The 21,963-nt window shown below is 35.1% G+C and overlaps 1 protein-coding gene across 1 annotated transcript; it reads left to right on the plus strand.

Annotated features, from left to right (window-relative positions):
- Window positions 1-83: 83 nt before the first annotated feature.
- Window positions 84-21,963, plus strand: LOC123565427 (DNA-directed RNA polymerase III subunit RPC3-like). The gene is made up of 15 exons (XM_053549679.1): window positions 84-264; window positions 5,150-5,411; window positions 6,721-6,888; window positions 7,726-7,808; window positions 10,314-10,415; window positions 11,641-11,733; window positions 14,875-14,955; window positions 15,808-15,859; window positions 16,730-16,790; window positions 17,806-17,872; window positions 18,833-18,916; window positions 19,190-19,291; window positions 19,734-19,783; window positions 20,541-20,690; window positions 21,815-21,963. Exons 1-15 carry the CDS (start codon window positions 115-117, stop codon window positions 21,906-21,908), a joined length of 1,599 nt encoding a protein of 532 aa, XP_053405654.1. The 5' UTR covers window positions 84-114; the 3' UTR covers window positions 21,909-21,963.

Here is a 21,963-nt window from a genome sequence, read left to right on the forward strand (position 1 = left end):
CGCTTGGTTTTTTGTCACACTTTAAAAAGCGTCTGAACTTAAATTACAATCTGCGGCACAGTCAAATATTAACCGGTGTCGTGATATAATATTATTTGTGAAATTACATCCTTCATGATGTCGAAATGCAAGTCTGAAATTTGCAAACTTTTATTAAGGGAAAGTTTCGGAGAAGTTGCGGAAGAAGTCGCGTTTGTGTTGCTCAGTAAAGGGGCGTGTCCTTTACGTCAAATATCCACAGAAACATGCCTTCACATAGACAAGGTAGACTGGTGTTATCTTCCGAGTTTGGAGAAAAAATGATTTTACATGTCAAACAAAATCCTAAATCATTTATGATTTGCCGTATTGAATTTTAAAAAAAAAAGCGAGGACATGTTAAATTCATGAAAAGAAGTATGAGAGTTCATGTAATTTATCATTTAGAAATCCTGCCATTTGCTAACAATCTTTTTATCAGGTTAGATAATTGCACAGTTATTGCATCGTCTAGTTTTGTCTTTTAACCAACCCTATTTTTATTTTCTGATGGTCGTGTAAGTTGAATTATTGCTTAGCCCCATTTGTTCCAATATTTCAAAACACAGTAGTTTCAAGTTTATTTTCCACATCAGTTGATACACATATTGAACCAGTATTTATAAAGACAATGCTAAGTGTAGGCATACTGTATTATCTAAAATTCTAATATGCTTGTCTCTGTTAAAGACACTCTTAATGATGTCACGTTAACGTGCGGTGACGTCAATGTTTTTGTTGCAACCAAGAAAGAGCGCTACTATATTTGATCTACATTTTTACATTAAGAGCGTATTTAATTAGAATCGAAATAATTTATTCCAAAAACCGTATTTTAACACTATTTATGCACTCGGGCGGTTATACATCGTACAAATAATGTCACTTGGGCTGCGCCCTTGTAAAATTATTACGCCCGACGTATAACCGCCCATCACGCATAAATAAGCATTAAAACACTCTTTTGCTATAAATTATTCTTAAATAGAGCTATATGTGCACAGAGAAGTATAAAATACACAGAATGGCAACAGGAGATAATCTCGCGAAAATGCATGTCACTGTGTTATCTTGAAGCATTTGATGACTTGTTCACTAGTGATCAAATCCACAGACGCTTATCAAAGAATTACAATGGCGATAAGGCCGGCTCGTAATAAACTGAATCGGGTTAAATTTTCAGACGACAAGTGTTGATTTCTCAGACTTCCAATCATAAATTCATTCATTCCCCGTGTAGAAAATACTAAACATTTTTTTTAAAAAATCACCATTATAATTAAAAACAAACGATCTGATAGAAAGTTTTTCACGAAATAAATTTTTATCCTTCTGCTGTCTGTTTCATACACTGGTTGAACAATATCTCATTCAGTTCCCACCCCATGTGGTTCTGGGACGATCTGTGTATGAAAAGAATTGGAACCACTGTATGATCGTAAGAGGCGACTAATAGGGTCTTAACACTTGGTTTTGCTGTAACTCTGTGATTCCAGCAGGTATGCAAATTTTGATTCCATACCTCGTGTTTTTATTTCGATGTAAATGAGATGTGAAACCAAAACTTGTAGTCCTGTTTGGCGCCATATAACCTATACTGTGTTGGTGCACTGTAAAACCCAAATAAATAAATAAATAAATCATTCAGTTCCCACATGATGTTGGCGATATTTGCTCTATATGCCTTTCAAGTTGCTTATCTATTTATTTTTATACCTCTTTGATGTGCACAATGACTCATAAGAAACTTTCAATTCAGGGGTGGCAAAATCTGATTTTGACTTGCTTGTCCGATATTGTCAATTGCTTCTTTGTACTTGTCCGTATGATAGTTATATAGTAAATTCTGGTCAAATTTCACTTGTCAGTACAACCTGGGCAATACGGACAATTGAATTTGCCGCCCCTGCAATTTGTTCCATTTTGAATGTCAAGATCCACATTTCTTATATTTATGGATTTATGATATTATAATTATAAGTTTAAGCATTTTCATCAAATTTCATAAAAACATACCAAAGAAAATTTAAAGTCCCCCAAAAAAGTCCAGAAATAGCGATTCTGTACTGCCAATTGTTTTGCAGCTGAAGATTGCAACCCGATCATCTGACAACTGCGATGGTCATGATAGTTGGCAAAATATTTCTGACAGTGAAATTTGTGTGCATAACTCGTCTTCAAATTCTGTTGCACGGTTTATTTTATGTTAGCTCATAAGAAAAATGGAATGAAATTATATTAAAGTAAAGTAGCATATAACTTGATGAAATTGTTGCATGTCAGGAGGATTAGAATTTATCAGAAATCAGCGCTCACAAATTTTTGTGAGTTGCTTTTTTGTCTACTTGCAAATGAATGTTTTTTCTTTATGAAACCACCTCTGCAAGCAAAAATGAAAGTACAAAATTTGTCAGCTTCTGGAATCAAAACAGTACACTGCGAATGGAAAACAGTCAGTAAATAGGTAATTGGGCTGAAGAATATGTATATTGCTTTTAAAATTAGTTGTTTGCAAGCTTACAGATAAAGACTCAGCAGGTGCTCTTTCCTACAGATTTGTTCATATATGAGCCACACCATGAGAAAACCAACATAGAGCATTTGCGACCAGCATGGATCCAGACCAGCCTGCGCAGTCTGGTCAGGATCCATGCTGTTCCCTAACAGTTTCTCTAATTGCAATAGGCTTTGAAAGCGAACAGCATGAATCCTGACCAGACTGCGCAAATGCGCAGGCTGGTCTGTATCCATCCTGGTCGCAAATGCACTATGTTGGTTTTCTCATGGCGTGGCTCATATAATTTACGAGTGTTTCAGTTCTACAGTTCATGAATAACAATAATAAGTACTGACAGATAAAAATGGGGTTTCCATATTGTCCATGAAATTGCAAAGGTTAAACTCACCAACCAATGATACATGTATAAGGCAGAGTTCCCTCACGTTTCATGAGATTCTTGATATGTCATAACAACCTGTAAATGCATGCACACACACTTCAAAACATGCTCTTTTTGTCTGTTTCCTGATTGCTTTCATGGAATCAGTAGAGCAAGCTACTACGATCGGATTGGAGAAAGCTCTTTTTATGGAAATTGGCTTGAAAATTCAGCTCACAATATTTTGCGGCTTTGGCAAATTCAACTCCCAATTTCTCAAGTTCACTATCATTTTGCAAGGATGCGAGCTTAAATTCGTACGCTTGACAAATTTCTTGCGCGTTTTCCGGGTAAGGTTTGTATAGCGAGTGTGTTCCATTTGAGAGATCCTAAACATTTCTGAATCTGAAATTCTTCTGCTTATTGCTAGCATATCCCTGCGTTACATATTTTCAGTGATACAATAAAAATCGGTTTTTAGTAATATTTACATAGACATTTTTGCAAGAATAACAATATACATGCTAGTATAAGAAAACAATAAACTAAGAAAATCTGTGAGAAGTAATCTAGTATAAATTCTTTATTAGATATTTAGGCATATTTACTATCTGGTCTCCTGTGGGGCATGTGTTTTACAGACAGATGTTGTTTAATTATGCCCCTGGCATCTACTGATGCGAGAGGCATATAGTGATTGTCCTGTCCGTCCGTTCGTCCGTCTGTACAAGGTTAACCAAATGGGACCGTTTTGTCTAGCACCAATACCCCTTACTAGAATGACTTGATACTAAAGCAGATGTAACCTGTGACTATTCCTCATCATCAGACATCACCTGACCTCAGTTTGACCTTGAACTTGACCTCGTTTTGGGCTTAGGTTGCTTTGTATCGACAAAAATGCCACCGGGGGCATCCAAAAATATAAATTTATATCACAAAATGTCTCTTTGATATGACTGGGTATTGCTTATCAACTCATCTGTTTAAATAAAGGAGTATGGTGAGACTACATAACAGGGACTTGCTGCTCTTCAGTAAAAGAGATTTGACATAAAAGACATATATCTGATGTATATTGTCCAGCATTGTCCACTGTTAAGCATTTTCTAGAACTTAAGTATTGTCAAATAATAATGTCAAAGAAAGCAAGACAGATGTTTTCAAAGAATTGTCCTTAAGAGAAAATATTTTTAAAAATGTACGTTCTCTCTTGAAAGACTGCTCTTTAGAATAAAGTGTGACCAATTTATTTTTATTGATTATTCTTAAAAACTAGTTGTTTTTTAAATATCCTGATACTTCAGGGTCAAAAGTGTTCAAGTATATGTGAATCCAAAGTGATTGTAAAGGTTCCTTGGATTATTTGACATGTGATAGCAGGGTTTGGCTGTAATCTGAATCTACTGTAATTATTCAAATTATTGCCCTAGGTTCAAAACTGGCCATGTCCATGTGTATGACATGTATATGATGTAGGCTAATATAAGATGAACTTTGAATATCTTCTTCTCTAAATCCTTTGATATTGATATAAACCTAACTCTGTACTTGTGTAACCGGGGTCCATTTCTCGGGGAAATAGCTACTATTTAACAAGTGGTAGAGTTCTAATATTCTTTTATTCCATTCTAAATAATAATATTATTTCACTTTCCAATAATTCCAATTGATCAATTCATAGTATATAATAATTTATTATTCTCAAAGTTTCCAAAGTATTTCTTGCCTAAAATATAAGAATATCAGTTTTGACTAATTTTGACTTTCCTGTGCCTAAAACAAAAACCTAAATCTAACTCAAACTCCAAACTCTGCAACCTATTCATTCACGCCCACTTCATACTTCAACCAATCACATCACACATGCATCATACTTCAGCCAATCATATCACACATGCACACATTAAAACCTGACCAGTACTTATCTACTCCAGTGGCTTATTACTTTCTGATACTATTTAACACTTACTAGTTAAATTATTACCATATCAAATTCTGTCTGGAATATCTTTTGAAGTAGTAGACCAAATCAAATGCACATATGTTTAGCTATAATTATTTCTAGATAAGTAATAAACTGTAGAAAGGTAAGGGCACTCTGATAAAATAATGACTTAATGTTATTTTAATGATTTTCATAATGAAATATATCTAAAATATAGAACTGGTCACACTTGTACCTACACTTGAAGCCTTTTACACTGGTGAGCGCTTTAGGGTCAATGGCACTGTTGTTTTTATATTAACAGGTGCGAAAAGTTCTTGTAGTTTTGATACAGCAGAATATAGTGAAATTTGAGAAGAGCAAACGAGGATTTACAGAGTATTTTGTTGATGTAGAACATTTGTTATGGCGACATCGTATTCCACGATACATTCACTGTGCCAAGACACTGTACGGTGATGCTGCAGAACTGGTTGTGGAGGATCTCGTGCATCATGGCCAGCTGATGATGTCTTCTGTCGTTCACACGGTCACCAATAAGTTGAATGAAGCCTTGGAACATGCAGGTAGGGAAAATACTGATAAATTTCTAAAATGTTTGTTTATCTGCTGTAAAATCTATTTTAAAGTAGAATTATGCGCATTTTTCAAGTAAAAATCCGACTACATTGGATGCGTGTGTAAAAAGGGTGGAGGAAATAGCTTTTAACCCAATATCCCAAACTCTTCCTGTTACCAGTACAAAATAATTACTTTCCAAATACGATTTATTTTGACTGGGCCAGTTTTTTTTATAAGAAACATCAAACTGCACGCAGGAGTTGCTTCCCTTCAACTACAGAAATCTCTGCCTATAGGTAAGGGAGATTGAAGAAAAGAACTATTATTTAATTAGTCAAATTTCTTTATTTCTAAAGCATCAACTTCAAATACTTATGCGGCATTATCATTAATTTAACACATTTAAATGCACAGCAACTGAAAATTGCTTTTATAAAACATTCACCAAAAACACACTATGTGCAGTAAGATGAGCATAATGCCATTTTAAGTTCATTAAACTTCTATAAGGCGTTAGATTTTATGTCAAAAACAGATAGAACAGCTCTCCAAATAGATGTTATGCATACTTACACGGATAGAAAAGTGCTGCTTTCAATACTGTGCATGAACTTATACAGTTACATGTAGAGCCATAAAGGGAGGTAATAAAAATGGATTCAAAATAACTTTCTGCTAAGTTAATCAGTATTCAAACCTTTGACAAATATTTGAGGAAACAATTATTGGAAATAGGATTTGACAAGAAATTAATGTATTTATGTTGGTATTAAAAAAAAATGTGGCAGCCATGCTATAAACAAGGATTGTGAGCCAGTTTTCTGAGGAGTGCATATATTGGTATGCAAAGCAGCTGTTTTCATTTTCCATTGCCTGTCTTTTTAAAGCAGCAACTGCCACCAGAGCTTTTATTAGTATAAGGGTGTGGCAAATAATGAATGAAACAGAGACTTTGATATATGAAGCAAAACTTTGTCTTCAGTAATTTTGTTTGTCATTATTTTGGATGATTTAACATGCATGCCATAAAATTGTATCAGCAGCCTTGAAAATGTACACTACCTAAATTACTCGTACTTATGTCCAAACTCAGTGAGTTGACAAATTCCTGGCATTTTAGCTATGTCAACTTAGATAAGAAATTTCTAATACACATCAAAGCCTCATAATATTTGTAGTAAACTGCTTGCATTGACTTCACGGCTCTAGAAATCCATGTCGGTGATTTAGCGCAACATGACATGGTTATATTAACTTCATCATTATCAAAGAGGTAGATTATATTTGGTATAACAATATTTTAATATTTTTCAGGGCATCAGAAAATTGGTTCCCGAGTTGTATATGACAAGTTCAATCTGCTGGCTGGTACCCATTTCATACAGCAATGTTTGAATCAGATGGAAACGACAGGTGATGAAGAGGATCTAGATGAGAGAGATTTGTCGAGTCTGTATAAAGTTCCAGCATTCAACGCTAAAGGTACTTATATTCCACCTCAAAACTGGGAATGGGTAATGGCACATACTGTAAAATCATTTAATTTCGTAGGCATGAAATTTTATGGTTTTGGTCAAAATGGCAATTTCGTGGGGATATGAATTCATGGTTTCAACTTTTGAACATAAAAATGAATCGGAATTTTACTTGTTCATTGGGATTAAATTTCGTGGATTGACTCAACCAGTAAATCCACGAAAATTAGTCCCCCACAAATATTAATGATTTCACTGTAGATTAGCCTTTGTACATTCCTCCTGAATATGCCTTATTCATAATTAATAGGAATTTATTCAATTTCAGACCCATTTAGAATCCCTAGATAAATGTAGGTTTGCATGAAGGAAGAAATGTTGAAGCAGACATATTGAATTTTGAAGGAACACGTTTAAATTGTGTCGAAATTGCAAAGTTTTGTATTTTCACAGATAAGACGCTTTTTGAAATAAACAATGATATCCCGTAAGCAGCTTTACTCATACAAGTTTTAAGTCTCTACCTCCTTTAGCATTTAGTGACTGAAGAATGCTTGAAGTTTTACTCTGCACTTACATGGACTAGTCCATCTTTCAATTTGGGCAATACCATTTATTACTCAACGGGGTGTTCACAGAAGATTTACTGATTGAATAGGGAACAGTGCCGACCATGCAGGCTGATCTTAGTCTGCACTGGTTGCAAAGGCAGAATGACTTGCTGCCAGCAGGCTAAAGGTCAAGTTGTAGATAAATGTCTTTGAAAAGAACAATTTTTGTATATCAGTAAGTATTATGAAAATGTATTGTAATCATTTTAATGTCTTGTTTGTTACTTGTATAGATGGAGACAGGAAGAGAAAGAGGTCTACAGATGAGAGCGAACCACCGTCAAAGAGACAGAAAATGTCTGCAGACAATGATACTGTAAGATATCATCATACACAATATCTGTCTAGATTATTATTGTTACATTCCTTGCTTGGCAGTCAGCATTAAGGGGATAGTTAAAGGACTGGGCACCTATTTGGCAGTATAATGTAACTAGGGATATTAGGTGTCTGCGTCGTGATTCCAATGTTCCAATGAAGAGGCATTAAATTATCAAGTCGGGCATTGTGCTCACTGCTACAAGTAGACACTCATTTATATGACTGAAAAATCATTGGAAAAGATGCTAATGCCAAAAACACACTGTTCTTGTTACAGTTTACATATTTGCTTTTTTTTACAGCCCCTCATAACTTCATAAGAACTCTTACTTGTGCTAGTTAAGCTGTTTGGGACAATTTCGTTTCCATCAATATTTGACTTCAAACCTGGTTAGATGATTTTTTTTGGAAACAGAATTAGATCACTGGTTCACAACCTTCAGACTTCATAGCATGATTGTATGGGTCACTAGATGAACTCTTACCAGTTTTAGGGTCTGAATATGTAGTTTACGGGTCAAGGTCATTGAACCCTTGAGGTTATAAAGGCTTCCCAACATTTTGGTCTTCTACTGTCAAGCTTCATGCCTGTGGAAAAGAAATACTATATATAAATCAGCTTTGAACTTTGTAGGTATCGTGTCATGTTGTAAAATGATTCTCTATTGTGGTTTTACATGATCTCATTTATTGACTACATAATAGGTTTATAAATAAAATGTGCAAAAGCAGTAATCACAGAGTTCAATTAACAGTGTAGGTATATAGGTTAGCCTTGAAATGCAAAGTTTTCATGTCTCGCTGTAAAATTATTTTTCTTAGTGCAATTTTCATGTGTCAGTTGCTGTTGACCACATAATTATTACCTACCGTAAATATTCTATTTAAGGCAGTAAACATCAAACACAAGAGAAAATCTAAATGCAGGTCAGAATTGAAATGCAGCGCTCCAGATAAGATGTGTATAAGTCAAGTTCAGATTTTACTATTTTAATCATTCATAAGAATTATGATGAGTAGATACTCATTGGCCTAAGAAGTTATCTGGATCCCTTGAAATATATATATGTACAGTGAAATCATTAATTTTTGAGGGGGATTGATTATCGTGGATTTTGTGGTTGAGTCAGCTCAGGGAAGCAGTAAAATTCTCATTCATTTTATGATCAGTGTTCAAAATCCACAAATTAATATCCTAACGAAAAAACAACATTTTTTAGCTCGACTAATCAGAGAATCCGCATCAGCGTGCGTCCATGTCTCGATTCGGTTAAGTTTTTGTATGTAAGCTGGTATCTCAGTAACCACTTGTGGGAACGGATTGAAACTTCATACACTTGTTCACTGTGATTTATAAACAGACTTGCACTGCTCAGGTCCCTTAACTCTATTTTGCATCTTTACAAAATTATACCCCGTTTTCAACTTATAATGTTCATTCGGTTGACAAAGCTGTTGCATAATCGAGCATTGCTGTTCTACGGCAGCTATTGTTAACCGGGAAATTTCCTGCCCATGAAATTAAATGTTTTCACATTAGTTTTCATGTCTCCCTGTAAAATGATTCTTCTTAATTGCAATTTGCCTATATGACTTCGTAAACACGATATTCTATATAGGGAGCCTTATAATTCAGCAGTAGAAAGGACGAGAAAAAAATAATAAAACGCTTTCTGGCACTAGTAGGAATATAAAGAAATAATGATCATGTTCTTGGAAAATGATATGCTATTAACTTTTATTAAAGATATCTTTATGTTTCTTGCCAGGTTCTAAAATTACTTGGATTTAACATGTAACTTACGTGTAAAAAGTGAGAACTGTTGAATCAGTAATATATGTGGGTGACTAATCTTTGTTGATTTCATGGTTTAATCAGTCCTTGAATTTTTATCTGCACAAACTAGTTAAAAGTCATAATCAGTTTTAAAGATGAAATAAATTGCAACTTTTATTGTCCTTTTAGATTTAATTTTGTGGGTTAAAAAAAACATGAAATCTGTAGAAAATAAGACCCATGAATAATAATGATTTTACAGTAATGTAACATTTCTCTTGTAGATATAAGATGATAGCAGAATTTTTTGTTAGACGATAAACATAAAATTTTTGACTTTAACAAAAAATCTGTTTATAAGACAGTTGCTTTAAATGATTAAAATGTATATTAATTGTAATGAAAATTTTTTGTAGTTATCAGATGATGTTATATATTGAAAGATAAACTTCAGATATTTTAAACATTAAACTAAAATCTTACCCTGCTAATTTTCTAAAATGGACTAATCCATCATTCAGTTTGGGCAGTACCATTTATTATTCAGAGGGGTGTTCACTGAAAATTTACTGACTGAATAGTTTGTGCTGATCATGATCAGACTACACCAATGTGCAGGCTGATCTTGGCCTACACTGGTCACAAAGGCAGAATCACTTGCTGGCAGCATGCTAAAGGTTAAGTACTGGAAGTGTATAATTGTAATGAAATGTTTTCTTGTAGGTATCAGATGACGGTATATATTGGAAGATAAATCACCGGAGATTCCATCAATATTTCAGAGACCAGCTGTTCATCAAGGCGATACATAACAAAATAGGCAAGGTAAACCTTTATCCTTTACACACAAGCATCATTATAACAAATTGTAGTAATGGATCCAGAGCTAAGACCTTGAAAAGTCCTTGAATTTTATGCTAGACCTTGAAAAGTCCTTGAACTTGATGCTAGTCCTTGCATTTGATGCTAGACCTTGAAAAGTCCTTGAATTTGATGCTAGTCCTTGAATTTGATGCTAGACCTTGAAAATGAGTAAAACTCCAGAACAATAGTACTTGGTTTTGAAGAAAAAAAGGTACACTTGAAGTTTATGCAAAGGTTGGTCAGCCTATATTATATATAAAAGAAGTGATACTGTTGTTCTTTGTACCGATACCTGGTTAACCTTTTAAATTTTAATTACGTATTCATTTGAAATAAATGATGAGTTAAACCCGTTTGAAATTTTTTATGATTTTTGTTCTGACATGTCAAAATATAATTCTGAGAAAAACAATGTGATAGTATTACTTAAAAAGCAAGGCATTTTTTTTATTACTGGAGGTAGTCCCAATCCAAAAAAGTATGTTTTCCCCTATTCTGAATTTGAATTTTCCAACTGTTTGATTTTTAGGGGTTTTGCTGTTTTAAGATAGTTTTGCTACTTTGTATGTCTATTTTGATTGTTTAAGCATCACTTACAGTTAAAATATTGATCAACTATCAAAAAACCCATTGCACATTTGTAAATATTACAAAAAAACATCTTTTTTAAATTTTGTTAAAATTGCAATTTTTCCCAGTTAAGACAATTCCGAGAGCATTTTCCTTATTTCACTAGACTGGTTGTGGCATTGATGAAAAAAGGCCTCAAAAGTCTGTGAAAAATCCTTGAATTTTGTCTCTTTATGTTGCGCATTAACCATGTAGAAATTTTCTCTTCAGAATTTATTGTTATCATTAATAATCAAACTAACCTAACATTAATACGTGCTACTACCGTAACTGTAGTTTGTTACCTCGGTGCAAAAGGTGGATAACTGCATTGAAATATAGAAGTACTTACCCACTTTTTGTGCCGATTTTATGATATCTGAATTCCATATTCTCAGATTTAAACTCTTGTTTTCTTTGTGTATTTACATAGTATAACATGATTGAATATTTACAAGGAAAAAGTTGAAGTTGGTAACTTTGAAAAAATATGAGAGACTATCAAATGTCAAAGTTAAATGGTCACAGAAAATACCCAGGATGCAATATTCATGTAAACATTGCAATATTTTCACAGAAAGCGGCAGATATATTACAGACAATGTTGAGACTGACCGAAGTGAAATCAGACGATATCTGTTTTACATCAAATCCTTTGTCCTTCACAGAGGTAAACTGTCTTGTTACTTTATTTTGATACTGAAATGAGCCGTGCCATGGGAAAACCAACATAGTGGGTTTGCGACCAGCATGGATCCAGACCAGCCTGCGCATCCGCGCAGTCTGGTCAGGCTCCATGCTGTTCGCTTTTAAAGCCTATTGGAGTTGGAGAAACTGTTAGCGAACAGCATGGATCCTGACCAGACTGCGCGGATGCGCAGGCTGGTCTGGATCCATGCTGGTCGCACACCCACTATGTTGGTTTTCCCATGGCACGGCTCAAATATTGAAAATCCCAATACTTTATACCAAGGTTCTGCAAAAAAGTACTCATAAATTTAAATGGGTTTGAATGACAAAAATAGTTTTTTACTAGAGTTTATGCACATTTTTAGCTCACCTGTCACGAAGTGACAAGGTGAGCTATTGTGACAGCTTGATGTCCGTCGTCCGTCAACAATTTGTAAAAAAATCTTGTTCTTGAAAACCACTAATCTTGGCAGAATTACACCAGACTTCACAGGAATGATCCTTGGGTGGCCCCCTTTCAAAATTTTCCAAAGTATTGAATTCCATGCAGAACTCTGGTTGCCATGGCAACCGAAAGGAAAAACTTTAAAAATCTTCTCAAAAACCAAAAGCCCTAGAGCTTAGATACTTGGTGTGAAGCATTGCCTAGTGGACCTCTACCAAATTTGTTCAAATCATGACCCCAGGGTCAAAATTGACCCCGCCCCTGGGGTCACTTGATTTTACATAGGAAAATATTAAAAAATCTTCTTCTCAAAAACCAGAAGCCCTAGAGCTTAGATATTTGACATGTAGCATTGCCTAGTGGACCTCTACTAAAGTTGTTCAAATTATGACCCGGGGGTCAAAATTGACCCCGCCCTAGGGGTCACTTGATTTTACATAGGAAAATCTTCAAAAATTTTCTAAAAATAAACCAGAAGGCCTAGAGCTTAGATATTTCACATGTAACATTGCCTAGTGGACCTCTACAAAATTTGTTCAAATCATTCATATCATGACCCCGCCCCAGAAGGCCTAGAGCCTAGATATTTCACTTGTAGCATTGCCTAGTGGACCTGTACAAAATTTATTCAAATTATGTCCCCCGGGGTCAAAATTGACTCTGCCCTAGGGGTCACTTGATTTTACATAGGAAAATCTTAAAAAGAAAATTCGAAAAATAAACCAGAAGGCCTAGATCTTAGATATTTGACATGTAGCATTGCCTAGTAGACTTTTACAAAATTTATTCAAATCATGACCCCGCCCCATGCGGTTACTTGATTGTACATAGAAAAATCTTCAAAATTTTCTAAAAATAAACCAGAAGGCCTAGAGCTTACTAGATATTTGACATGTAGCATTGCTTAGTGGACCTATTCAAAAAGTTTTCAAATCTTGTTTTTAAAGTTACTTTAAGAAATTTTCAACTATATTTTCACATAATTCTTTTGAATGATTTTTATTATGATCTTTTGACCTTGAAGACTTGTCCTTAAGTGCAATGATAACAGGTGAGCGATATATGGCCATCATGGCCCTCTTGTTGTCTTAATTTAATGAAATAACCATGTTTTGAATTTAAACACCACAGAATTATGATAAATATCATACACATACTCATATCCCATTGCCTGATACCCACAATTGTATGGATAGCACATTTTTTTTTTCCATGTTATAACATCTGCAGAATCCTGAGGGATTGGTTGGTGCCAGAGTTCTTTAGGTTGAGGGTACCAACATGGCCCGAGGCATTCTGCAGATGTTTCAAGATGAAACCTTAACATACATGTGTTAACGCAATTCTAGCATAAAAGGTTTGAACAAAATTAGTACCATATATTGTCAGTTAACATAATTAAATGTTAAAGAAATGTGCAGTTTGATCACATTGACGTTATTTTTGAGTTGTCTGTTTGGCCATAATATTTTTACATTTTGCTACAGAATGCACATCTGTTAAAAAATATGTTAACAATTGAGTGTGAAAATCTCTCACAGAATTTGTCATGTACTATATTTTAGGGGCTTCATTGGCCTTGTGGTTAAGATTGCTGATTTTTAGCTTGACTGTTCGAAGAACAGGTAGAGCTGTTGTACTTGCCTGTGCGTCCACGTCCATGTTCTCTACCGCATCTGCGTCCCACTAAGTTTTTGTATGTGAGCTAGTATCTCTGTAAACACTTCTAGGAATGGATTAAAACTTCATACCGGCACACTTATTCACTGTGATGATCTAACATGCATTGCGTAGGTTCCATAACTCTGTTTTGCATTTTTAGCTTGACTTTCCGAAGAAAAAGTAGAGCTGTTGCACTCACCTCGGCTAGGTTGAAGTTTTTGACAAAGTCAAATATCTCTGTTACTATCAAAGCTTTTGACTTGAAACTTAAAATAGTTATTAACTATCAAAGTCTACACCAGGAGAAACTGAATGACAGAGTTATGCCCCTTTTTAACTTAGAAGTTTTATAAAGTTTTTACGCACAAAGCTCTAATTCATAGTCAAGCACTGAGAAAAGTTGAGCGTGCTGTCTTACGGACAACTCTTGTTACAAAATTCTTTTTCCGCTTATATTCATTCAATTGACATGGCTGTTGAATATTTGAGCATTGCTGTCCTCAGACAGCTCTTGTTTAATTGCTTGCCCCTCACCACTGTGAGTGCGAAACAGGACTTTGGATGTAGAATATTATAGGTTAAGAAGCAGGTTAGCTGGCTAATGGGAGGTCGCTGGTTCTAGCCGTATGCCTGCTAATGCCTGAAACAATACCTAGAGAAGCATCTAGGGTCTTTAACTATCATCAAAAAGCTTGAAAAGTCATTAAAGCCCTGCTCCGCGTCTATTCTAATTCTTTTGTGTGTATGCAACCCATGATTACAATAGGTAACAGTTAACAGCCACGTGCCACACTTTAGTACTCAAAACCACAGGTATTTTATATTATATAGAATTTTATAGAAAATAGACTGTATTTTGACAGGTGTCACTGTTCATAGTCAGGGTTTTCATGCTTTTTCAGTGACAATTTAAGGTTAAAAGGTAGGACTGGAGCAGGTCTTTAAAGACCTAAAGTGTGTCATTGTGACTCTAAAGCCAACAGAAACAACACATGTAATTTTTTTATTTTGCAGATATTTCAGGCAGTTCCACGAGACCTCGGTATTACAAGAAACCTGTGTGAACAGTATCTGAGTTTGATGACAGACGATTCTGTAAGATTTTCTTTCATTTCTACAGCTAATATAACAAGTAGGCCTCCATGGTTATGTTTTAAATTACTGACTCAGAATCACCTGTTTCTCACTGTTGTGGGTTGGAGCCCTAGTTGGCTTTCATCAGAGGAAGCTGGCTTGCTGAAGGCCAGTGGTTCTACCCAGTTGCCTGCTTGAAATAATTCCCTGAGGAGAACCTGAGATCTCCCTCCAAAATTACAGCTGGAATGTTATCCTGTGACTTGAACTATGCAATAATGACTTATGGTAATGGACCCATAATGAACTCTGCAATTTCCATGTGATTATGTACTCTGATTAGAGAATTTGAAATTCTTTAGATATAAGTATAGCACAGCATAAACACAGCTTTCTGTAAATCATTTAGAATTTAAGGAAATATGTACGTTATTAAAGCTGACTGTAGCAAAAGAAAAATTTAGTCAGCAAGTGGTTATAAACTTGAGTTTGGAGACCAGTCTACAAACCCCAACATCTGATTGGCTGTTTCAAAGCAGTAGTTTGAAATTGACCAATAGCAAATCAGCATTCTGTGACTGGTTTCCAACCTTAGTTTTATAACCTAGTGTCCAGGAATTGAACCTGCATTGACTGGCAGAGAGAACTTTTACAGTTCCTTCTTTGCAGAAACTACAGTTGTGAATACAATTATTTCAGCCACTGAAAAAAATCGGAAATTGTAGACCCACGTTATATGGCAGATAATGCCTATAAGCAAAAAAACTGAAAACTAGAAGTATTTGAACACAAGGACTTTTGAATATGTATATTATTTTCTGACCGATTTATGACAGCAGCATAGATATAACTATTTTGTTTTGTATTATATAGATGGAGCTAGTGAGTAAAGTAGGGGAGAGTGGAGGAGGAATGTTTGTGATAAGTATCCTTCGAAAAATAATAAAATTTTAGTGTCATGCAGTGGTTTTCATCGACACACTTTCTCACTGCAGCTGTACAGTATTACATTTGTACTTCAAGATTTTATGTCAGACTGCTTAGTTAGCAGGTAGTTGGACACTTGTTCAAACCATGCAGAGTTTGTGGGTTTTCAGTGGGTAATTGGGTCAAACTTAGATGCACCCTTAATCATGAAACCAATTTGTATAGTTACAGTTACCAAATTCATGCAAAAATAAAAACCATTTTGAATACAGTTATCTCACTTTAAAGGTAAAATCACCAATATTGAATACTATAATCCCATTTTCATGGAAATGAAACATTTTGAGTCGGATAATCAGAATTTAGTGATAATAAAACCCTTTTGAATTATTTATAGATCTGATTTTAATAAAAATAAAACATTTTGAATACTGTATTAATTTTAGTAAAAATAAAACTCTTTTATTGCAATAATTAAATTTTAGGGAAATAAAAGCTTTTTGAATTCTATGGGGGAGAAAGGAGACCAGTTTTCACGGATTTCAGGGTTGCATTCCTATCATTTTAACTTCTAAAGTTGAATTCCAAGAATTCAAGTCCCAAAGAAAGGACTGTTTTAGCCAAAAAAAACAACAAAGTTTCATGTCCACAAAATGTAATGTTTTTATAGTACTTTTTTGGCATTGCATGAGTCTATAAATAGAATACTGTCTTTTACAAAATTAGCATATTAAGCATTTTTAAGGTTCTTTGCTTTCTGTGGGTACATTTTACCCTATTTCATTATTTTGTTCTGTTTCAGTTTTAAACCAGAGTAATTTACTCTCTTACATTATATGATAATGGGATTATCCTTGACCTGTTTTAGATATAATGAAAGGGCTTACTGCATTATGTAAGTCACACTTGGAATCTGTTGTACAAGAAAGGTAAGAAGAAACTGTAAAATAATGAGCTGCACCATGAGAAAACCAACATAGTGCATATGCGACCAGCATGGATCCAGACCAGCCTGCCACAGTCTGGTTAGGATCTATGCTGTTTGCTTTCAAGGCCTATTGCAGTCAGAGAAACCATTAGCAAACAGCATGGATCCTGACCAGACTGAGCATGTCGCGAATGCACTTTGTTGGTTTTCTCATGGCACGGCTCAATTATCTTTTTAGAGGACCTATTTTTATGGATTTCAAGATTCAGAATGGCCATCCTCCATATCAAATTGTAAACAACAAATGAACTTCATGTTAACCCTTACCATGCTGAACTTGATTGATTCTGCCTTTGCGAGCAGTGTAGATCATGATCAGCCTGCACATCCATACAGTCTGATCAAGATCTGCATTGTTCGCTATTCAGTAAAGTATCGTTTTGGTAAGCACCCCTTTTAACAGTTAATGGTACTGTCCAAGTTGAAAGATGGACAAGTTCATTAAAGAAATTTAACAGGGTAAGGGTTAATATTTTACATTATCTGCTGTGAAATTTGAAAATGAGTTTAAGGAAGATTGGTACTACTCTGCGCTGAAGTTAACATCCATATACAGGCAGACACCATATGACTTGTTAACATTTTTGTCAACTTATGTGGAGAAGTTATCCATCATTTGTAAAGAACACTGTTTAAGTGAACTGACCTGGGGCGTTGAATTCTTCATGTGAGGAAGCCATCCAGCTGGCTTACGGAAGGTCAGTGGTTCTACCCAGGTGCCCACTTGTGATGAAATAATGCACGGAGGGGCACCTGGGGTCTTCCTGCATAATTAAAGCTGGAAAGTTGCCATATGACCTATCATGTGTCAGTGCGACGTTGAATCCAAAAAAAAAAAAAAGTAAACTGACCACCTTTGCAATACTAATCTAAAACTGGCATTAAACACGGTTGAACTAGAAATCTCCTAGCAACTGTCCTGTATGCTTACTCAATTCATTTTTCTTGTATTTCAGGTTTGGGTCCAAAAGTTTGAGGATTTTTAGAGTTTTACTTTTAAAGCAACATTTAGAGCAGAAACAGGTTCAGTTTCTACTTTAATATTTTTCTATACACAGGCATACTTGTTACATTTTGATAATTATTGTATTTTTGTTGAAGCTAATTTCTTTGTGTTGCAAACTTTTGTTAAAACTGATTTCTCAGCATTGTGAAATGCAGAGGTATGATTTTAACAATATCAAGTATTTGAGTATTAGCTGTGTCTTGAGAACAAGACTGTAAATAAGCTGGTTTAAGAATTTATCAATCTCTATCTGTCCAGATATTAAAACAGCCAGTATGCATTTCATATCTTAAGTACCTGTTATTAAAATGAGGTTTATTTTTCACATAATTTGTTGATTTTTTCCCATAAAAGTGAATTTTCACACAAAAATGATAAATAACAATGAATTAACTAGAATTTGCACCTCATCAATATTTCTGATTTTAGACTACAGATAAATCTGGTATATGATATATGGTGTATGTGCGTCCATGTGCATGTGCGTCCGATTTGTCAGGACCATAACTTTGACATGCATGGACCAGTCTTGTTAATATTTGGCATGAATGTTAAACTCAATGAGAAGGAGTGTCATGTGCAAACCCCATGTTCTTATCTCAAAGGTCAAGGTCACAGTTGGAGGTCAAAGGTCAAATTGAAGTTTGTCCGGAGCATTTCTTCTTCATGCATGGTTGGATTCTGATGTAACTTGGCATAAATGTTCTCCATTATGAGACGGAGTGTCGTGCATAAGAACTAGGTCCCTAGGTCTAAAGTCAAGATCACACTTAGAGGCCAAAGGTGCTGGCGGGTTCGACATTCTGCCCGTGGGCATGCCAAATGTATTTCTAGTATACATGTAGCTCTGCATATTCGACTGATTTATATTTAAAAAAAAATACATCTGATGAGGATCATTCACATTTGAAGTAAATGTCTAAAGATGAAATACTCTTTGTGGAAGACAAGCATTGGATATCTGTTAACAATTTCAGATTGAAGATTTGGCTATGATTCCATCTAAAGAAGCGAAAGAACTTCTGTATACAATGTTTGCACAGAACTTTGTTGCAGTCACCGTAAGTACATAAATCTTTGTGATTTATCTCCCTTTTCTTTTGTATAAAGTGGGCGAGTCGAAGGCATTATGTTCAAAACCATAATTATTTGTGAACAGAAAAAAAAGGTAAGGGACAAGTGATAAGTATTACATCTGATTTATATAATGATTTTAAAAAGGATGATTGTGCTATTAAATATTATAAGTTTTATTTCTTCTTTGAAATTTTGACTGGTTCTGATTTTTGTTTCTATTTAGAAATTTTGACTGGTTCTCAATACAACTGTTTCAGGAAATATCCAAAACACCAGACCATGCCCCAGCAAGAACATACTACCTGTTCAAGGTACAACTAGATCAGCTTGCCAGAATGTTGCTGGAGAATAGTTATAAGGTAAGGTCTTAAAGTCATTTGAGCCGCACCATGATAAAACCAACATAGTGGGTTTGCGACCAGCATGGATCCAGACCAACCTGCGCATCCGTGCAGTCTAGTCAGGATCCATGCTGTTCGCTTTCAAAGCCTAATGGAATTAGAGAAACTAATAGCGAACAGCATGGTTCCTGACCAGACTGCGCGGATGCGCAGGCTGGTCTGGATCCATGCTGGTTGCAAACCCACTATATTGGTTTTCCCATGGCGCGGCTCATTTGCTTTCTTTAAACACTAGGAGTTTCTGAAATTCCTCTAACCTTTGTTATCTGGAAGCGAAAATCAAATACACATATCACTGATTTATGTGACAAAAAAATAAAAATTGGAGACATTTAAATACAAACATCTGTATTGAATCTCACTTGATACTGATATAATAACCAGTTCAGTTTGCTTGCAGGCCCTTTCAAATGCTATAAGGAAAAGAATAGCAGAAACCAAGGAAAATAGGTAAGTACATTATAATACTGTAAAATGTACCATTATTCTTTATGAAGGATGGAGGGGACACTTATGTTCATTGTTGTAATGCTCGAGGTATTTTAGAATGATTTTGTGTGAGGAAGTAAGTTTACTGGCCTGTGGAATGTTGGTGGTTCTGCATGGGTGCCACTGTGTTCCTGAATGCTTTGAAGGGCACCTTAGGTCTTTCAATACCACGTGTAGCCGGAAAGAGGTTAATATATATGACTTACAATTGTGTCAGAGTGACTTTAAACATCCCCGCCACCCACCCACGAAAAAGTTTTAATTAACAAATGAATTTGTTTTTAGGTATTTATGCGAAATGAACAAAATTGGATTGGCAAATCACACTAGTGATTCATGTTTAATTTGCCGATCCTATTCTGTCATTCATTTTGCAAATTCCGCAAAAAGTAATTCATATCTTATATTTATATTATATTTCCTTTTTATTTTTAAGCAAGGTTATATTATGAATTGCACACATTTTGTTGCATTTAACATTAAAATGGGCTTCCCAGCCATTCTGTTCATCAGACGGAACAACTGCAACGTCATCTAAGGAACGAAGTTCTCCCTGACTACGCAGATGTCATCAAAACAGCACCCATTATCACAAAGCAGTATAGTCGTAACTTTGGCGCCTTTCCTTTCGCTGTTCTTACAAAATGAATGCCATAATTTTCAATGGAAAAGAATAGGGCAAATGTAATTATCTTAGTTTAAATGCTGTATATTTCAGGAGACTGATGGAGAAGCAAGAACGCGTTGATGCTATTTTAGCATCACTGGAGCAGTCTGGAGCAGACGATGTTCAGAAAGAGGAAATCCTGCTAACCATAACACCATCAGAAAGGTCACAACTGCAGAAGGTCAAACACATGATAAATATGTAAGTTTATAAAGTAACAAAATCAAATATAAAATATAACAATAGAAAATATAACAATAACTGTCAAATATGCTGTTATCCATACTGTAATTATGAGATTTTTATATTTAGATGTATATATTGCCACTGGTAATCTATATTGCTAACTCATGCAGATGATTGTTAGTAACTTTAGTTGGAGGACAGTGCAAGATACAGTCGACACTCCGACTCCAAAAGCTTTCCTTGCTCTGTAGCATGCCAGGTTTAAAGTACCCATACACGGAACTCTAATCTCTTATCCCAAAATACTCAGTTTTGGGTGGATGGACCTCATGACCGCTGGTTTTGTAGTCAGACTGTATTACCACTGGATCACGGTGTCCACTCAGAACTAAGGGGCCTGGTGGTTTGGTGTTTAAAAATGTTGGCCACTCAACCTTGAGGTCCTGGGTTTTAGTCCAACTAGGGTCACGACAATACCTTCTCATATAAGAACAGTGCTGGTTTTTCCAGAAAGCAGACTTTAGATAAATTCGAATAAGCTTCAAAGCTTTTATCACAATAATAGTAAAATAAAAAGTAAAGTATTATTGTACAAATTAAGTCAATCCTAGGCATGGATTCGAGAACTATTATTCACATCCTAAAATTCCCACCTACTGTGTGTATTATTGTACTTTGTGATAATATGGACCAAAACAACCACTTTTTGGGGGACTTGACTTCACTTGAGCGAGATTGGTCATGTGACATACATATGTATAAAGTACTTAGAACTGTTTTGCTCTACTGTAAAATCAGTATCATTTGTTGGGTACTCAATTCTAGCTGTGTGGCATCAATCAGCAGAATTAAATCTTATCAAAAAACTCCTACTTAAAGCATCCTTTGAATTTAAAATCCACGATAAAAATGCCAAGCAAATAGGCTCCTAGATACAAACCATGACTTTTTCTCCATGAAAATAAATAATTTGCAAACAGTTCATGGTACCATCCTTCATGTACTTAGGGTAATACATATTTGTATTTTCATCAGAACTTTGCCCCTCCCCCACCCCAGAAAAAAACAAAAACGAAAAACTTACAGAAAAGGGGAAACAAACAGTATACAGAGTTAACTTTCTCTTGTTTTGTTTTCAGGTTAGATCAAAGTGAACTACAACTTGATGAGACGATCTTTGTTTTGGAAACTTACATCTTTTATCATGATCAGAAGATGAAATACAGACATTAAGACACTACAGGGATTTTTACTTGTTATTGTTTTTGATAATAAAATTAATATTGAT

The sequence above is a fragment of the Mercenaria mercenaria genome, chromosome 8, assembly GCF_021730395.1.
Source record: "Mercenaria mercenaria strain notata chromosome 8, MADL_Memer_1, whole genome shotgun sequence".
Lineage (NCBI taxonomy): Eukaryota > Metazoa > Mollusca > Bivalvia > Venerida > Veneridae > Mercenaria > Mercenaria mercenaria.

Coding starts and splice junctions, on each gene's coding strand:
- LOC123565427 (XM_053549679.1), top strand. CDS start 115: ATGATGTCGAAATGCAAGTCTGAAATTTGCAAACTTTTATTAAGGGAA. Junction 11,734..14,874: donor ATCCTTTGTCCTTCACAGAG/GTAAACTGTCTT, acceptor TTTATTTTGCAG/ATATTTCAGGCAGTTCCACG. Junction 14,956..15,807: donor GTTTGATGACAGACGATTCT/GTAAGATTTTCT, acceptor TGTATTATATAG/ATGGAGCTAGTGAGTAAAGT.